Source organism: Nelumbo nucifera, chromosome 5 (genome assembly GCF_055504915.1).
Source record: "Nelumbo nucifera cultivar China Antique chromosome 5, China Antique-T2T, whole genome shotgun sequence".
In the NCBI taxonomy this organism is placed as follows: Eukaryota; Viridiplantae; Streptophyta; class Magnoliopsida; order Proteales; family Nelumbonaceae; genus Nelumbo; species Nelumbo nucifera.
The window spans coordinates 68,966,384-68,981,890 of record NC_142653.1 but is presented as its reverse complement, the minus strand read 5'-3'; the positions used below and the strand labels follow the sequence as shown (position 1 = coordinate 68,981,890).

The 15,507-nt window shown below is 40.4% G+C and overlaps 1 protein-coding gene across 4 annotated transcripts in view; it reads right to left on the bottom strand.

The window, feature by feature from the left end:
• The window catches only part of LOC104590539 (CCR4-NOT transcription complex subunit), a 54,814-nt gene extending 41,395 nt beyond the window's left edge, over positions 1-13,419 (bottom strand). For 2 of the 4 annotated variants that reach the window (XM_010249249.3, XM_088887415.1), the window contains exon 1: positions 13,070-13,351. In XM_010249249.3, the coding sequence (XP_010247551.1) occupies positions 13,070-13,216 (147 nt within the window). In that variant the 5' untranslated portion in view covers positions 13,217-13,351. Of the gene's footprint in view, positions 1-13,069 lie in introns of all 4 variants that reach the window. The other 2 variants (XM_010249248.3, XM_088887414.1) reach the window with 2 other exon arrangements.
• Positions 13,420-15,507: the final 2,088 nt, after the last annotated feature.

Below are 15,507 nucleotides of genomic sequence, written 5' to 3'. Positions count from 1 at the left end.
CACATGCCGAGCAAATCAAGAGTATTCTCCATGATGAAATTGTCACTTCCAAACTAGGTGGTTTTCAGCATTATCTTGTGAAATGGAAAGGTTGGCCTAAGACTGATGCTACTTGGATTTCAGAAGATGAACTTCGTCGTCTTGACCCAGATCTATTGGAGCAGTATCATTCCCTTACCTCTCCTGAGGAGAGTTCTCTTCCGCCGGGGAGAATTGATTGAGATCACTTTGAGACCAAAGCACCACATAGAATTCGTACTTATTTTAGGCATAGACGACATTAGTTTAGAGTTACTTAAATTAATGCAAAATTTGGGTTTAATTGTAAAATTTCTAATAGGGGTTATTTGTAATTTTTATATTTGGTAGGGGCTAAATTATAATTTTCATATTTGGTAAGAATTTAATTGTAATTTTCAGTTTCTAGGTTTCTTATAAATTTACATTATGTTAGGGTTGTATTATGTTATGTTTTGCAAAATAGAAATTTCCTAATTCTCTTCTTACTCGTGTTTCTACCTCTTTCTTCTAAAATGTGTGCTGCATCATTAGTCCACATAATATTGAGATCAGTCAATGCAATGATTTGAGAGGAGAGCAGTTGGCTGTTAGACAATTTTGTATGCCCTTAGCTTCAATCAATTTTGATGTACTTTTGATATTTAATGTAAATAAATAAAGTACATGTTTGATTCATGTTGTGTGGTATGCTTCTGTGTATGACCCTAAAACTGAACACTTAATGAGACGTGTTAGTTTTAAATGTTCACAGCCGTTGGATAAGTGTGGGGAGATTTATCCTATCAAGACCGACACTGGTGTGCTGCCAATTGTTGGGGTGGCTTGTCTCAGCCGCTAGGGTGAGACCCAAGGTACACGCAGTGTAGGATTACTTGAACCCTTGAACAGGACCAGATTTCCAGTATTGCCCTGGACCTTGGAGATTGATGGGCAAAACTAGAAAGTTACACCTGACCCCTAGACCCGATAATGGTAATGCACTAGGTGTCGGATTGGGCTGTCTTTGATTTGCCAATCAGTGAGATCCTTAGCGGGGGTCAAAACCTGGGTATGTTGGGACAGTCTGAGAATTCATCTGAGTGGGTGATCATAGTGACGGGATCAGCCCCTTTGTCGGACAAAGGTAATGATCGGGGATGCACTCTCTCTGATGGAAACCAAACTGCCGGCAGTTGATTTCAATCGTTGGAATTTTGTTTTGCAAAATTTATATATATGATATATACTTATATATGGTTCAAATTGTTTGCAAATGGTTTTAATTCCTGAGATCCATGTGAGTAGAGAGTGCAGCACTGTTCCTTGCAGCCGAGGGAGAGGTCCTCTCTTGTCGGGCAGTGCTTGATCATTATGGGCTAAGAGGTTAAGTGTAAGGCCATTTAGGATAATACCTGATGGGCTAATCTTGCATTTGCCCACAGTCCCTGGGTTTTTATAAGATGGCTTGGCCCAGGGACCACTTAGTGTAAGTGTTGGGCCCATAGGGTCCATGTGATGGGCTCAAGGGGTTCACTGGGCTTTCCAATGAATTCGGCTAAGCCTTGTAACAAAGGCTGGGCCGAAACCATGTGGCTGATGTGGAGATCAATGCTTGGGTCGCACGCCATACAAAGAAGCCCAACTGGGCAGCAGTTTGGAAACTTATTGAGCACTAATTATTTATTGGGCCTAAAAGTCCATTTCGAACTGGGCTAATTTGATCACCCACTTAAAGGGGCGAATCTACAGATAGGATTAAGACTAACCTCCTGATGAGATCAGGAAGGGGCTGATCTAATCTGCAGATAGGATTAAGATTATCCCCTATCCAAATACAGATTTGGATTGGGATAACTCCTAATTGGATTAGGAGGTTTCTTAATCACTAAGAAAGGAGAAAACCCTAACAAAGAATTACAAGAATTCGACCTAGGGTTTTTGCAGTTAACACTCTCTGCAATCTGAGAGAGGATCTCATCTTCCTTAAGCTGAAAATTGCATTCACGCCACTTTCAGCTTAGGGATCTCCTCCAGCCGTCGCCACCTTGCTGCATAGTTCGAACTCCATTGAAGGGAGAATCAAGAAATCTGTTCTTGATATCAGTCTTTGCTAAAAGGCTGATTTGGTTCGGTGCTCTAAGCCTCCAACGAGTTCTTGTGAAGAGTTCGGTACGTGAGACGTACACTGTTGGTTCTGCCCCACCATCGCTGTGTCATCTTCAGCGGGAGCAGATCTTGGATCTTTCTTTGGGTGTGAACACCGACGTTGGGAGATTTTGATTCTTCATATCAGGTATAACCCTTCCCTTGATCTTTGGTTCAGATCTGGTCTAGTTTGGTTCGCGTAGATCCTTGAATATTTGATTCTAAAATAAGGGAATGCGATTCCCAGTTGGAAGAAAGGTAGGAAATTTTTGAAATTCGCCCACCCATTCCGCAATCTTTTTGGCGTCCATTCGATGGATCCTACCATTCTTTCATTGGCGTGGTGTCCATACTTTAGGAGACCTCTACTTGAAAGGGAGATGGAAGAATGTATCATGTTATAAGCAAGCTAGAGGAGGTGAGGATCTCTATTTTCAAAGAGAGATGAAAAGGAATGAAACAATGACAGGTTCTCAGTCAAGTCTTTCTATTATGCAATTACAAGGAATCAGATGGAGATTTTCTAAATAAAGGTATTTGGGGCAATCCCATTCCCCAAAGGATGGAGGCTTTTGCAAGACAAGTGGCAATAGACAGCATACTGACAGCAGATCATTTAAAGAGAGTTTTGGTAGTAAAATAGAATTTATTAAAAGAAAAAAAAAATGAAAGCACAAGAAAGGTGGCCAGCAGTCACCCAGGAGAAGAGACAACCCCCCCCCAAAAAAAAAAAACAAACTGACTCCTCAAACATCTCCCAACACCAACCCAACAACACTAAAGTCAGTCATCCACTCCCAACAACCTTAAAACTAAATAAATATACAACAAAACAACAAAAGACCCCTTCAACATGGACCCCAATCTAAAATCACCCTCCCCAACAAAGAAACTACTCCTTTCCAGCAGAGGCCAGTGCAAGAATCTCCTATCTTCCGCTTAAGGACTCTTTTAGACTTCTTCATTTTTCTAGTTAAGCCCAAACAAGAAACTACTCCTTTCAGCAGAGGCAAGTGCAAGAATCTCCAAACAAGCTCCCCCCCCCAGCCACGCATGGGGTTTTTATGCTTTCTAAAACATCTTACTGCATTAGGGAACTGCTTCAAGTCCTCAACGTCTTTAGTACTAACATTAATTCTTTCCAGCTCCAAAACCACATTCTTTTCAAAAGTTTTGAATTCAATCCCTTGATTGTTTTCTTCTACAACAGCACACCCTCTCCATCTGAATCCAATCTTTGTTGAAACACTTCTACTCTTAAGTTAAACCCTTCCACCTCCTTGTAATTTATTTTGTAACCTTTCCTTCTCATCCAAATGCCTAAACACCCTCCTTGCAAACTCTTCATCCCCCCCACAAAGAATAGCCCCAAAATTTTACTTACTTCCTCCTCACTATTCACTACTTTCTCTAGATCAATCTTACTCTGGATTTCATGTGTTTCGACAATAATAACCTCTTCTGCACTTTCTTCCCCTTCCCCAGACCCTTCCTCAAACTCCCCATCGTCGTTATCAGTTTAGTTTTGGACTTCCTTGCCCTCTTGTATACCTTTATCTCTTCACCATTGCCAATGCTGAAACCTTTTCCTTCCACACCCCCCCTCTGAGCACTCTCCTCCTCCTCCTCCCCACTTTCCACCTTCTCAGATTCTGCCTTCCTTTCTCCCCCCCCCCCTTCTCTTCTGCCTGAACACTGGTGATTTCAACACTAGCATCTACTCTGTTTAAACAATTCATGCTCAACATTGTCCACATTTCCGCTACCACCTCATGCTCCTTTCCCAGCCATCACTTCCCTCTCAAATAGCCCTGATCCATTGTATACTTCCCCTTCACCCCCATGGCCCCATGTTGTGTTAACATGACAGATCCCCCCTAGATCCTTCTCCAAAACACCTCCTAAATCCCTCTAAACCAACACACTCTCATCAATAACTCCACCTCCTAACCCACCCGCAACAATCTTTGCCTCAACTGTAGCACCCCAACCTTCTCTTTCTCTTTAACAGGCGTCTCATCAGCAAGGTGACCTGGAATTTTATAGCACATTATGACCCACACCCACTCCTCATCAGTGTTTTAAAAGCACAAGGCGCAAGGCGAGGCGCGCGCCTTTTTGAGGCAAGGCGCACAATTTAAAAAAAATCGAAAAAAAAATGCAAAAATTTCAAAAATAATCAAAAAAATTATAAAACATAATATTAATAAAAATATTAACTTAAGTTTTAAAATAAATGTTTTAAAAAACCTATTATCTAAAATTAAAATGCATAAATATAATATGTAAAGCATATTCAAATGAGAATTTAAAAATGAAATCAAACATATAAAACATTTCCAAGCATATAAAACCCACAATCTCTTTTTTACTCAATTGCATCAAGTAGCTAATGTGATATATTATATTCCTAATTCTACGAGCCGCCTTTGTGCCATGCCCCTCGAGGCAAGCCCAAACAAGTCAATGTTAGGGTCTTAAATTCTTAGATTTCACACAAAAAAATAATAATTTTATAGTTTAAATTGCTTTTAATAAGATATTTTATTAAGATGAATGAATGGGACACCATTACCAAATAGGGGGTTCTTGAAGCTTCGGTGGCCAAACTCAAAAAAAAGGGAAAAAGTGGCAAATTTTCAAAAGGCGCATGCCTAGGCTAAGGAGCAAGGCGCACCAGGCGCACGCCTAGGCGCACCAGGTGTGCACCTTTTGAATGGGTTGTGCCTAGGACCTGGGCGAGGCGCCTACCCTAAAATTCGCCTTGCCTGAGGCACGCCTTTTAAATCATTGTTCCTCATCTCTATAAATCAACTGCACCTCATTAGAAACCGAAGCTCTAGAAGCATCCTTCCCATGATCGATAGCTACCTGACTCTCCAACCCTTTGCTTTTAACATCAGCATAGACCGCAAGCCCAAGACCTTTGCTTGTGCAAGTTTCCCACCGGCAACAGTCACACCATTGAAGAAACCTGAAACTCTATCATCTTCTGGGCCCAAATCCTTAATTGCACAAGACCTTTGTCTTGTGCAACCTGTGGCCCCTTCATCCCCTTTATCCAAGACGTCCCTGCCCACATCTTGAAAACCCAGCCCATCATACCTCAGCCTACATCAACCTAGTCCAACCTTCTTGTTTTGAAAAAGATTAAGACACATCTTATGTCCCTTTATATTCCTCCCTTGCCCCACGTATCCCCCAACTCGAATTAACTCACCCGACCTTTCACCTTCTTCAATTAGCAAAACTCCAAAAACACCCCTATCTTCAATCCTGGAAACTCCCCCTTTTCATCTCAACTTTTCATATTCCTCCACTCTGCAACTTCTTCATTCCAATTCAACACCTACTCCCAACACCATCTCAAAGTTATCTCACCTTCAACCACAACTGTAAGAACGTACGACTCGCCTGCGAAAAGGAGATTAATCAAATCCGCAATTTTATGTAGCAATTGCACTTAGACAAGGATTCTCACTGCAACAAGGTTTTTCCACGTTCTAGTGCATTGATCAAATTTCTAAACACACCATACGCATCACCAATTGACTCAAAAGCTTGGAAACACCACACATGAAGTGGTATACCATAGACCTCTATCCACACTAAACAGGAACCCCAGATATCTCTTAAGGCTCCAACCAACGGGTTACAATAATCTAGTTGTAGGTCTGGAACCCTGCAATGCCTTGATTCCCATTTCAGAGCCTCCCCCACCTCTTCCTCACAACTAAAAATGAACAAGAAGAAACCAGCAGATAGTTTCCTTACTTCAACTTTATTTTTAGTTCACCACACAGAAGTCACCAATCTTCTATCACCTCCACTTCTGGTTCTGAGTTAATGAAACAACCCCCCAGACAGGAATCTAGCATCCTCAAATGATCATTAATATTTCATAGGGAACTTAACACAACCTCCATGCCCAGTATAATGCTAAGTTAACAAATAAGCATGATTGAAAGAGATCAAACTAAAAGAAGAAAAAAAGAAAAAAAAAAAAGATAGGAAGATCAATGAATATAAACTTTAGCACATAGGTTAATAACAAAATGGGGTGGGGATAATAGTAGATGGATTTAAAATATGAAGTTCTAGATGTAAAATAAAAGAGGGCAAAACTATACTGGCGCAAGCAGGGGTCTTTATGCCCCTTAAATATAATTACAGAATTATATTGCACCTTAAGAGGAGAAAATTAGCATAATTAGAATTTATGAAGATCAAGAAAGATTAGATGAAGCATTAAAAGAACCTTTTGGAAACTTCTGGATGAACTAGTTCCAATTGGGGAAAGAATATTTATTAGAGGATATTTAAAAGGTCATATAAGGAAAGAATATGCAGGGCATGATATCAAACATAGAGGATATGATGGTGGAATCCAATGGAATAAAAACTAACATAATTTAGGCTAATCCAATGGGAGAAAAACTAATACAGTTTAGGCTCTGTTTGTTTGTAATGCAAATTCAAACCAAGTGCCAATTCAAGACAATTCCTATGGATTTAGACTTATTGGCAGTGCCTTTCTTATTGTTAACTGCTCTCTTTTTTTACCAATAACTGCTCAATTTTATAAACATAGGGAAAAAGTGCTAGGACAGAATGAGAAGATTTTTAAAGAGAAAGGTCAAACTAAGGAAGCATTGATGAAAATGATTATGGTAAGGGTAGTGAATTAGATGAAAGCTTTGCCATATTTTGCTTGTATATCCTTTGAGAATATTACCAGAAATTGGCACGTAATTGCAAAATCATCCAGAACTAGGAACGTAGCAAATGTACAGTGGCTGCCTCCAACTCATCCCAACATTAAGAGGAACTTTGGTGTCTGCGGTATAGGGAACCCAGTAGCTTGGGAATTGGAGGAGTCTTTAGATGACATGATGGAACTGTAATGGCACTCTTTTCTGAACCGGTCGGTGTTGGAAACATCACAATGGAAGGGGATTCTAAGGTAGTGGCAAGTTAGTTGAGAAATGATGCTCAGGAAATATGGAAAAATAGATAATAGTTGAGCGAAATCAGATCTTTGGCAGAAGAATTGCACATCAAATTCCAATGGACTCTTCAAAGTGCAAATAGTTTGACTGATGCTTTATCCAGACGAGGAGCTAATAGATTGATTTTTTTTTCCTGCAGTGAGGTTTTAGGGGGAGTCTCATGTAAAACATTATGGGGCAGGTGGAAAATACTAGCCTACAAGCAATCTAATTAAACTGTAAATCTGTAAATTATGTTTATAGAAATAAATAAAACACTTTGATTGCTACTGATCAAAAAAAGTATTTAGGCCAGAACTGCTGTCTAATCCAATAGTTCCAATTTCTCACTTGTGTAATCCCACTCTGCAGGTTCATAACTGCCAAGTACAACCGATTTCTGCTCACTCCCTGCCTAGATAACGCATATGTTATTCAACCTGCCAATCTCTGAATCCACGTGAAAGATGTATTCAGTCTCCTGGATAGACTTCTACTTTACTCAAAATGTCTATACTGCTATTTTCCAAGACTATTGTCTCTAAGCCAATTAACTATAACTCCTGAATCTTCTCCTTGGCCAATAGGTTCCAAGTAAATGGCATTAATATCATCAAGACAATTCCAGAGAACTGCACCAACCCCTGAACCTCCTAGAATGGTCATGCTACAACCATCAAAATTTAGTTTCATGACATTCATAGCTGAAGGAGTCAATGAGATAGCACTTAGCAGCTTAATTGTGGATGAAGAAATTGCTACATGTTGCCATCCCTTAGGAATGTAGCGAGAGAACACTTTTTGAGTGATTATCCTAAAACTTTAAGAAAAAAACTGATGAGAATGAAAATTATCATATTTTTATCCCTTAATACCACCATCACCTGACAATTTAGCCCGACTCCAACTCCCAGGGCACCCCTGGAAGAAAATTCAAAAAGGTCTTGAGTTACCAATGAAAACCCCCAAAGGTAAGAGCTTCACTTGTCTCTGAAGTGCATTTATATAGAGCATCTATCTGTAAGGAGACTGCAAGGAAAGAAACTAGAAATAGCCTATCACAATTGAGTCCTAGGTGTTGATTGTGCCTCACTCAGTATTCTTTGAAATCTAATAAAAAGCAAAAAAAAATAAAAATAAAACAGAATTTGGGCCTTCCACGGTACTTCCAAAACTTTCTAGATAAGCAAATATTTAGCAATATTGTGTCCCTATTTGTACAGGATAACTTTCTACTGATATCAATACTTTGGACATAAATACCTTTCCTGAAAACCTTGAACAAGGTCCAATGGATTTAATTTCAAATTCTAGGAACTATATTGTTCATTATCTATAATCACCATTAAAGTACCTTTTGACCACTTAGTAAAGTAGAAGGAAAAGATGCAGAGGTTCACTTTGCAAAGGTGGAGATGGGCTTGTGGGTTGAAATTTTGGGTCAGATGACCTTTAGAAACTCAAATATAGTATGTGTTTGGTCCCATAGGCATTTATAGATGGGGTGTCTCTCAGATAAGCATTTTATTGAAAAACATAACTTTAAACGTTTATTGTTTTTTGTTGTTTGGTTGGGCATTTCAAGTAACACCCCATAAAGCTATCTTCCAACTCAGCTTACAATGCTCCAGGTAAGCATTGCATTTCAATAAACATTGGGCCGTTGGAAGAAACCAGAATTTGAAGTTTCCCGCAATGGTTCATGCACATAAATCCAAGTGTTTCTGCTTTTTAATGTATATTTGTTTGATAAATGTTGAAACCAAACAGTGGTTTCATGCACAATAAATGCCAACACCTAAGTGACGCTGATGTGGCGGCATTTTTCCAATAAACAACCACAGAACCAAACATAGCCATAATGTAGAAAACTATTCCTAGTACATGGATGTAAAAGTTCAGCAGAAAAATTCACCACGGAGACTTATCAAAAGAAAAAAGGTTTACCTACGAGTAATTTAATATAGGGAAAGATTCAGATTTTGTTATGGACGCACGCAATCATAGGCAGCAGCACGCACCACCCGGCAACAGCACTTAGGAGACACACGCACCATCCGGCAGCAGCACTAGAGAGGGGCCCACACGACAGCTCAGTAGAGTGGGCCCACACTTATCTTGCCACAACAGCTCTGCTCGCCAACTCGCCGCCAGCTGCATTATCCTTCATCCCTTATCCTTATCTTATCTTATCTTCTTAGTAAGAGTTCTATTGCCACTAGAAGTAGGGGTTGTGTTACCATTAGAAGTAGGTAATTTATTTAGAAGTAGAAGTTTGAGTTTGATATGGATTACCCTAGCCTAGCCGAATCCAACAAGGAACCCCCCTTTTGTAATCTCCTATTTAAGGAGCTATGAGTTGAAATAAAGGCATTCAGTTTCCAGTCAAGAGAAGAGTGAGGAGAGTTTGGGTGGTCTCTTGGACAAATCACCCACTCGGTTTTCCACAATAGGGTTTGCACGCAAGGGAAGCGCAAGGGGAAGCAAGAGGTTCTCCCCGTGGACCGACCCGTGACAAGATCCTACACCCGGGCCCATAACATTTTGGTATCAAAGCCTACTGTCATGGGGGAACAGGAGCCGCTGTCTTCCAGGGTCCACGAGCTAGAGCATAGGCTCGCTGAAACCAGCTTGGAGGTTCGTGAGGTCAAGGATGATGTCCGGGAGCTGCGACGCCTGCTGGAAGCATTCCTCTCCAACAAAGAAAGAAGCTCTGAGGGAACCGCCACCACCAACAGCCGTCGTCCGGACTGGACAGAGACGTCCAACGAACAGCAGATCGCTGCCCCAACAGCCGCTGTTATTCCCAAGTTTAGCCGGCTGGAATTTCCATCTTACAGCGGCACCGGAGACCCGTTAGGATGGCTGTATTGCTGCGAACAGTTCTTCCGTAACCAGCGTACTAATGACAAGGATAAAGTCAGTCTGGCCGCCTTCCACCTATCAGAAGAGGCGCAGCTCTGGTTCTACAAACTGGAGCAAGAAGAACCCAGTCTCAGCTGGGGGCAGTTTAAATCATATTGTCTCCTCAGGTTCGGACCACCGTTGACAAGCAACCCGCTGGGCGAGTTAATCAACCTCAAGCAAACTGGAACCGTGGCAGAATACCAACACCAGTTCCAAACCCTTCTCGCCAGAGCAACCTCGGTTCGCGCAGATCAGCAAGTCGACATGTTCACCGCAGGGCTAGCAGAAACCCTAAGAGTGGACGTGGAGATGCAACACCCTCCCAACCTGGTCACAGCCATGAACCTAGCACGTGTCTTCGAACGCAAACTACAACTCAGCCACGGAACCTTCAGTATGGGGCGGCCTCCATCAGCATGGGCATCCCCGGAACCACTCAGAATGGCTCCATATCCAGCAGCCAGCCAAGAACGGAAGTCACAGACGAGCACCAATTCCAGATCAGCATCCAGTGTGGGGAGCAGCGTCGGTACACCCCCTATTAAGCACTTGTCCAGGGCTGAGATGGCAGAACGCAGGGCGAGGGGGCAATGTTTTAATTGCGATGAACTCTACTCAACAGGGCACAAGTGCAAGAGACTTTTCTGCCTCCTGGTGAAACAAGAGGAAGATGAGGATGAACCCCCTTCACTGGAACCCGATCCAGGAGGGCAAAGTCATTCCACCTATTTGGGATTCCTTTGACGGTGCTTCCCGACATCCATCCTGAAGACAAGCTCGTAGTCCAAGAGGGGTGTGATGTTATGGACGCACGCAATCATAGGCAGCAGCACGCACAACAGCACGCACCACCCGGCAGCAACACTTAGGAGACGCACGCACCATTCGGCGACAGCACTAGAGAGGGGCCCACACGATAGCTCAGCAAGGTGGGCCCACACTTATCTTGTCACAATAGCTCTGCTCGCCAACTCGCCGCCAGCTGCATTATCCTTCATCCCTTATCCTTATCTTATCTTATCTTCTTAGTAAGAGTTCTGTTGCCACTAGAAGTAGGGGTTGTGTTACCATTAGAAGTAGGTAATTTATTTAGAAGTAGAAGTTTGAGTTTGATATGGATTACCCTAGCCTAGCTGAATCCAACAAGGAACTCCCCTTTTGTAATCTCCTATTTAAGGAGCTATGAGTTGAAATAAAGGCATTCAGTTTCCAGTCAAGAGAAGAGTGAGGAGAGTCGGGTGGTCTCTTGGACAAATCACCCATTCGGTTTTCCACAATAGGGTCTGCACGCAAGGAAAGGCGCAAGGGGAAGCAAGAGGTTCTCCCCGTGGACCGACCCGTGACGAGATCCTACGCCCGGGCCCATAACAGATTTAATAAGGAATTAAACTGATAAGAACAGATTCCATACGTGATCTGTTCTTATTAGTTGATAAAATCTGAACAGGTTTTAGAAATCTTCATAAGACATTATGGGTCAAAAAAAAAATTTAGAGACAATGTATTATCCCTCCAAAGGCTTCCCATATGGGTACAGACAAAGTGAGAATTGGAAACATGTTCAGAATGAAATTCAAAGATCATATGATATATTTCTCACTTCTTTATCAACTAATCATATCCAAACATCTTGTGGGTAGAAAATTTGGGACAGATGAGCATTATAAAGTCAAATGTAATGTAGAAAACTCCTAGTTCAGCAGAGAATTTCACATAGGAGGAATTTGATATGGAGAAAGATATAGTACGAATTGTCTGTACCCATAGGGGAAGCCTTTGGATGGGGAATACAATGTCTAGAAAATTTTTTGACCCATAGTGTCTTTTGAAAATTTCTAAAACCTATTCAGATTTCAAGGACAGGATTACGTATGAAGTCAGATTTGGAAACATGTTCAGGATGAAATTCAAAGATCATATGATATATTTCTCACTTCTTTATCAACTAAGCATATCCAAACATCTTCTTTACCAATAATGAAGAACCGCATAATAAGAGAGGAAATGAGGGAATTGGAAGCAAGAACGAACCAGAAAGAAAACAAAGAAGGCCCCCATTTACAAAACGAACTCCCACAAAAATCTTCTCTATAAAAAGCATTCCTAATTGGGTTGTCACCGAGCACCTACTTGGACGATGGTTTCAATCTACCAGGCAGAAAATAGGACCTCTCCGAAAAATCTAGAAAAAAAAATATATAGAAAGAGACCAATACCCACCTTAATTCCACCATTTCATCCAGTTTCATGAAAGTAGAAGTATCTAAAATCTATAAATAATATCCCTTTGACAGCACGGTGACCGACCAAACAAACACCCTATACAGTCCTCAGTTGGAACGGAATGCTTTAAATAATAAGATATTAGGTCTTGGAGATTTCTTTAAACCAATATTACACAGGTTTTCTCACCAAATATATAATATCTAGTTCAAATGTCTGCTGGAGTTACGTATGTATGTATGTATGATGACATGAGGATGAATCTAGAACCAATGATAGCAGATATAATTGCATTTTTTATCAGTAACAGTTATAGTATATACAATCTATTTGCCTTTTCTGACTTTTTTTGTTTCTGATCAGCAACTGTTATTCGCCTATAGCTCCTTATGCCTCAACCAAAGTCTCCTATTCTAAAGGTACTAGGAATAGGTAGTTGGAATTTAAAGGCTCCCCTACAGACCCCACTCCAATAACCTAGTCAATAGAAGTTATGGGCAAAGCTTCAGCACCATCCTCACTGAATCAATCACCAAGAAACTTGACCCAACATATTTTTCTTCTTTAGAGTCCAATATCGAACATTCATCGACAGAGTAACTGAAGGATCATTTTAAACGAATCTAATCCATTCAAAGTTATACCAAGAACCATCATAAAACTGGGGAAATGAGAAAACCCTAGCTCAGTTATCGGAAAATAATAGCCACGCCCTAAAACCCAAAACCCTAAACAAGATTCAAGGCAAATCCAGGAAACATCAGAAACTAACGGCTCAACAAGAAGGGGAGATAGACATGACTTACCTCTAAAAGAATGGCAATCGAACAGCATACATTGAAATGATTTGTGCGCGGGAATTTAGAGCTGAATTCGATAACGATTTCTTCGAAAGGCCGCTGATCCGCGTTCAGCATAGAGAACAGCGCCTTTGAATCCTGAACGCCGATCATCTTCGAGATCGGAGTGAGAAATTTTCTGAGAGTTCACAGAGTGTTTTACTTTATTGACGGGTGATTATTTTTAGTCGGTTCTTCAGAGAGAGAGAGCTTCGGAGCAGCTATGCTGCTCTTGGGTCGTCACGGCGAGCATCGACGGTTCGATCGTAGTACCCCACAAAGCCGCCAATGGGTCAGGAACTAACGATTACGACCGTTGGATGAATTTGATGGATGAGGAGAAAACAGAATATTAATTTGGGTAATGACAAAGACCCCGTACTATAGGGTCATTGACAAATACCCCATATGCTTTAATTTGCGCCAAAGACCTTCTGAACTTTTACGTTGCGACAATACCCCTTGACCATTAAGTCAAATAATGAAATACGTTAAATTACTAAAATATTCCATTAAACTTTCTTTATTTTCTTTTTTTGTCATTTTCTCTTAAAACTAATTGACCCAAAAAGACTTTGATGGTTGCCGAAAAAGGAAAAAAATCTGATTTCTTTGGTGAAAAATCTTTAACATGAAAAATTTGACTCTCTCACCAATGATCGTCACCAGAAAAGAAAAAAAAAAAATCTCTAACAAGTTCATTGGTGCTTTCTCTCTCACTCCCCCGCTTCTTTCCTTCTCTCTCTTGGCCATCCTCCCTCCCTCAGCATTCTTTATCTCTTCATTTTCACCTTACAATCACTACAACTCATAGAAGTCGTAGTGATTTCATTTTCCAATCATCTCTCTCTTCCTTCTTCCTTTTATTTATTTATTTATTTTCATCTTCTTATTGTTTTTCTCATGTTCTCCATCATTGTAACAAACCTTCCCTATTCACCATATCCACCCATTACCTCTGTGTCACTATCTGAACCCAACCTCTCTCTCTCCCTTCCTTTTCTCTTTTCTCCCATTTTTTTTCTACCTCCCACTCTCTTCTTCCCTCATTTCCTTTGTTCCTCTTCTAATCACATTCCCTCCAATTGAGTCAAACATCATTAGACCCTTCATCTATAACCAAAACAAAACTAGACCCCACCCTCTATTCACATCAATCGAACGTAGTTCAAGAAACCATGTCCAATTACTTGATAAATAGCCACTTTGTTGTCAACCAACTTCGTCATCACGTTGGTCCCAAAGCAAGCACTAGGTACGAACAATACAAAATGTAAATTAAAGAAAAAAAGGTAAAACAAATTAAAAAGTGGTGGTTCGGGCAATTAGAAAACTTTAAATAGCCAAATGAGAATCATTTTCGAAGTTAACTAATAGAACGCTAACAAAGGGGGTCTTTGTCTAACGACTAAAGTTCAGGGGGGTTTCTTGCAAATTAAAGTATAGGGGGTCTTTATCACTGACCTCATAATACAGTGGGTCCATGTAATTTAACCTATTAAATTAAGTGCATCTTGAAATTTAATGATAGGGTAAATTACAAAAACCTCCTATACTATGGTAAGTGACAATTACCCCTAAACTTTCTTGATCTTAGCCAAAAGGTTGAGAAAGGTATTATTATCCCTAAACTTTCATTTGCGACAAAACCCCTAAACTTTCACTTTGCAATAAATGCCCTTGTACGTTAAGTGAGATAATGGAATACGTTAAATTACCAGATTGCCTACCTAAATTTTCCTTATTTTCTTTTCCTCACCCTTTCTCTTAACACTAATTGACCAAAAATTACCTTCATTTTCTCCTAACAAAACTAACTAAAATAACAAAAATCATTTCACTAACATAGGAAAACAAGCTTTAAATAAGAAAAGGGTAATTTGGAGATTTAAAAAATTAAACAACCGAATGAGAATCTTTTTCAAAATTAACTAATAGAGGGGCTATATTTGTCACAATTTGAAAGTTTAGGGGTCTTTGTTACAAACGAAAGTTCATGGAGTAATTGTCATTGACCCCATGGTACAAGGGGGTCTTTGTAATTTACCCTTTAATGATATTGAACACGAAGCAAGTGGGATTCATAACAGGCATATGAACTAGTTGGAACGCAAGGTTAACTAGATGTCTTGACTTGGGCAATGTTGATGTGTTTTCATTGGCCCAATCACAATACACCACATAAGTTCCATATCAGGATGCGTTTTTCTAAAGAGATGCAAATGATGTGGCATGTATTAATTGTTCTAATATCTTGATTGAGTGGACTTTTGATTAGGGGTGAGCAAATGGGTAGGTTCTACTTGGAACCAATGGAACCTACTCCAAATTGGACTTGAATCGACCCTACCCAATTTGTTACCGAGTAGGGTATAGTTACAAATTCTCTGAATCGACCCCCACCT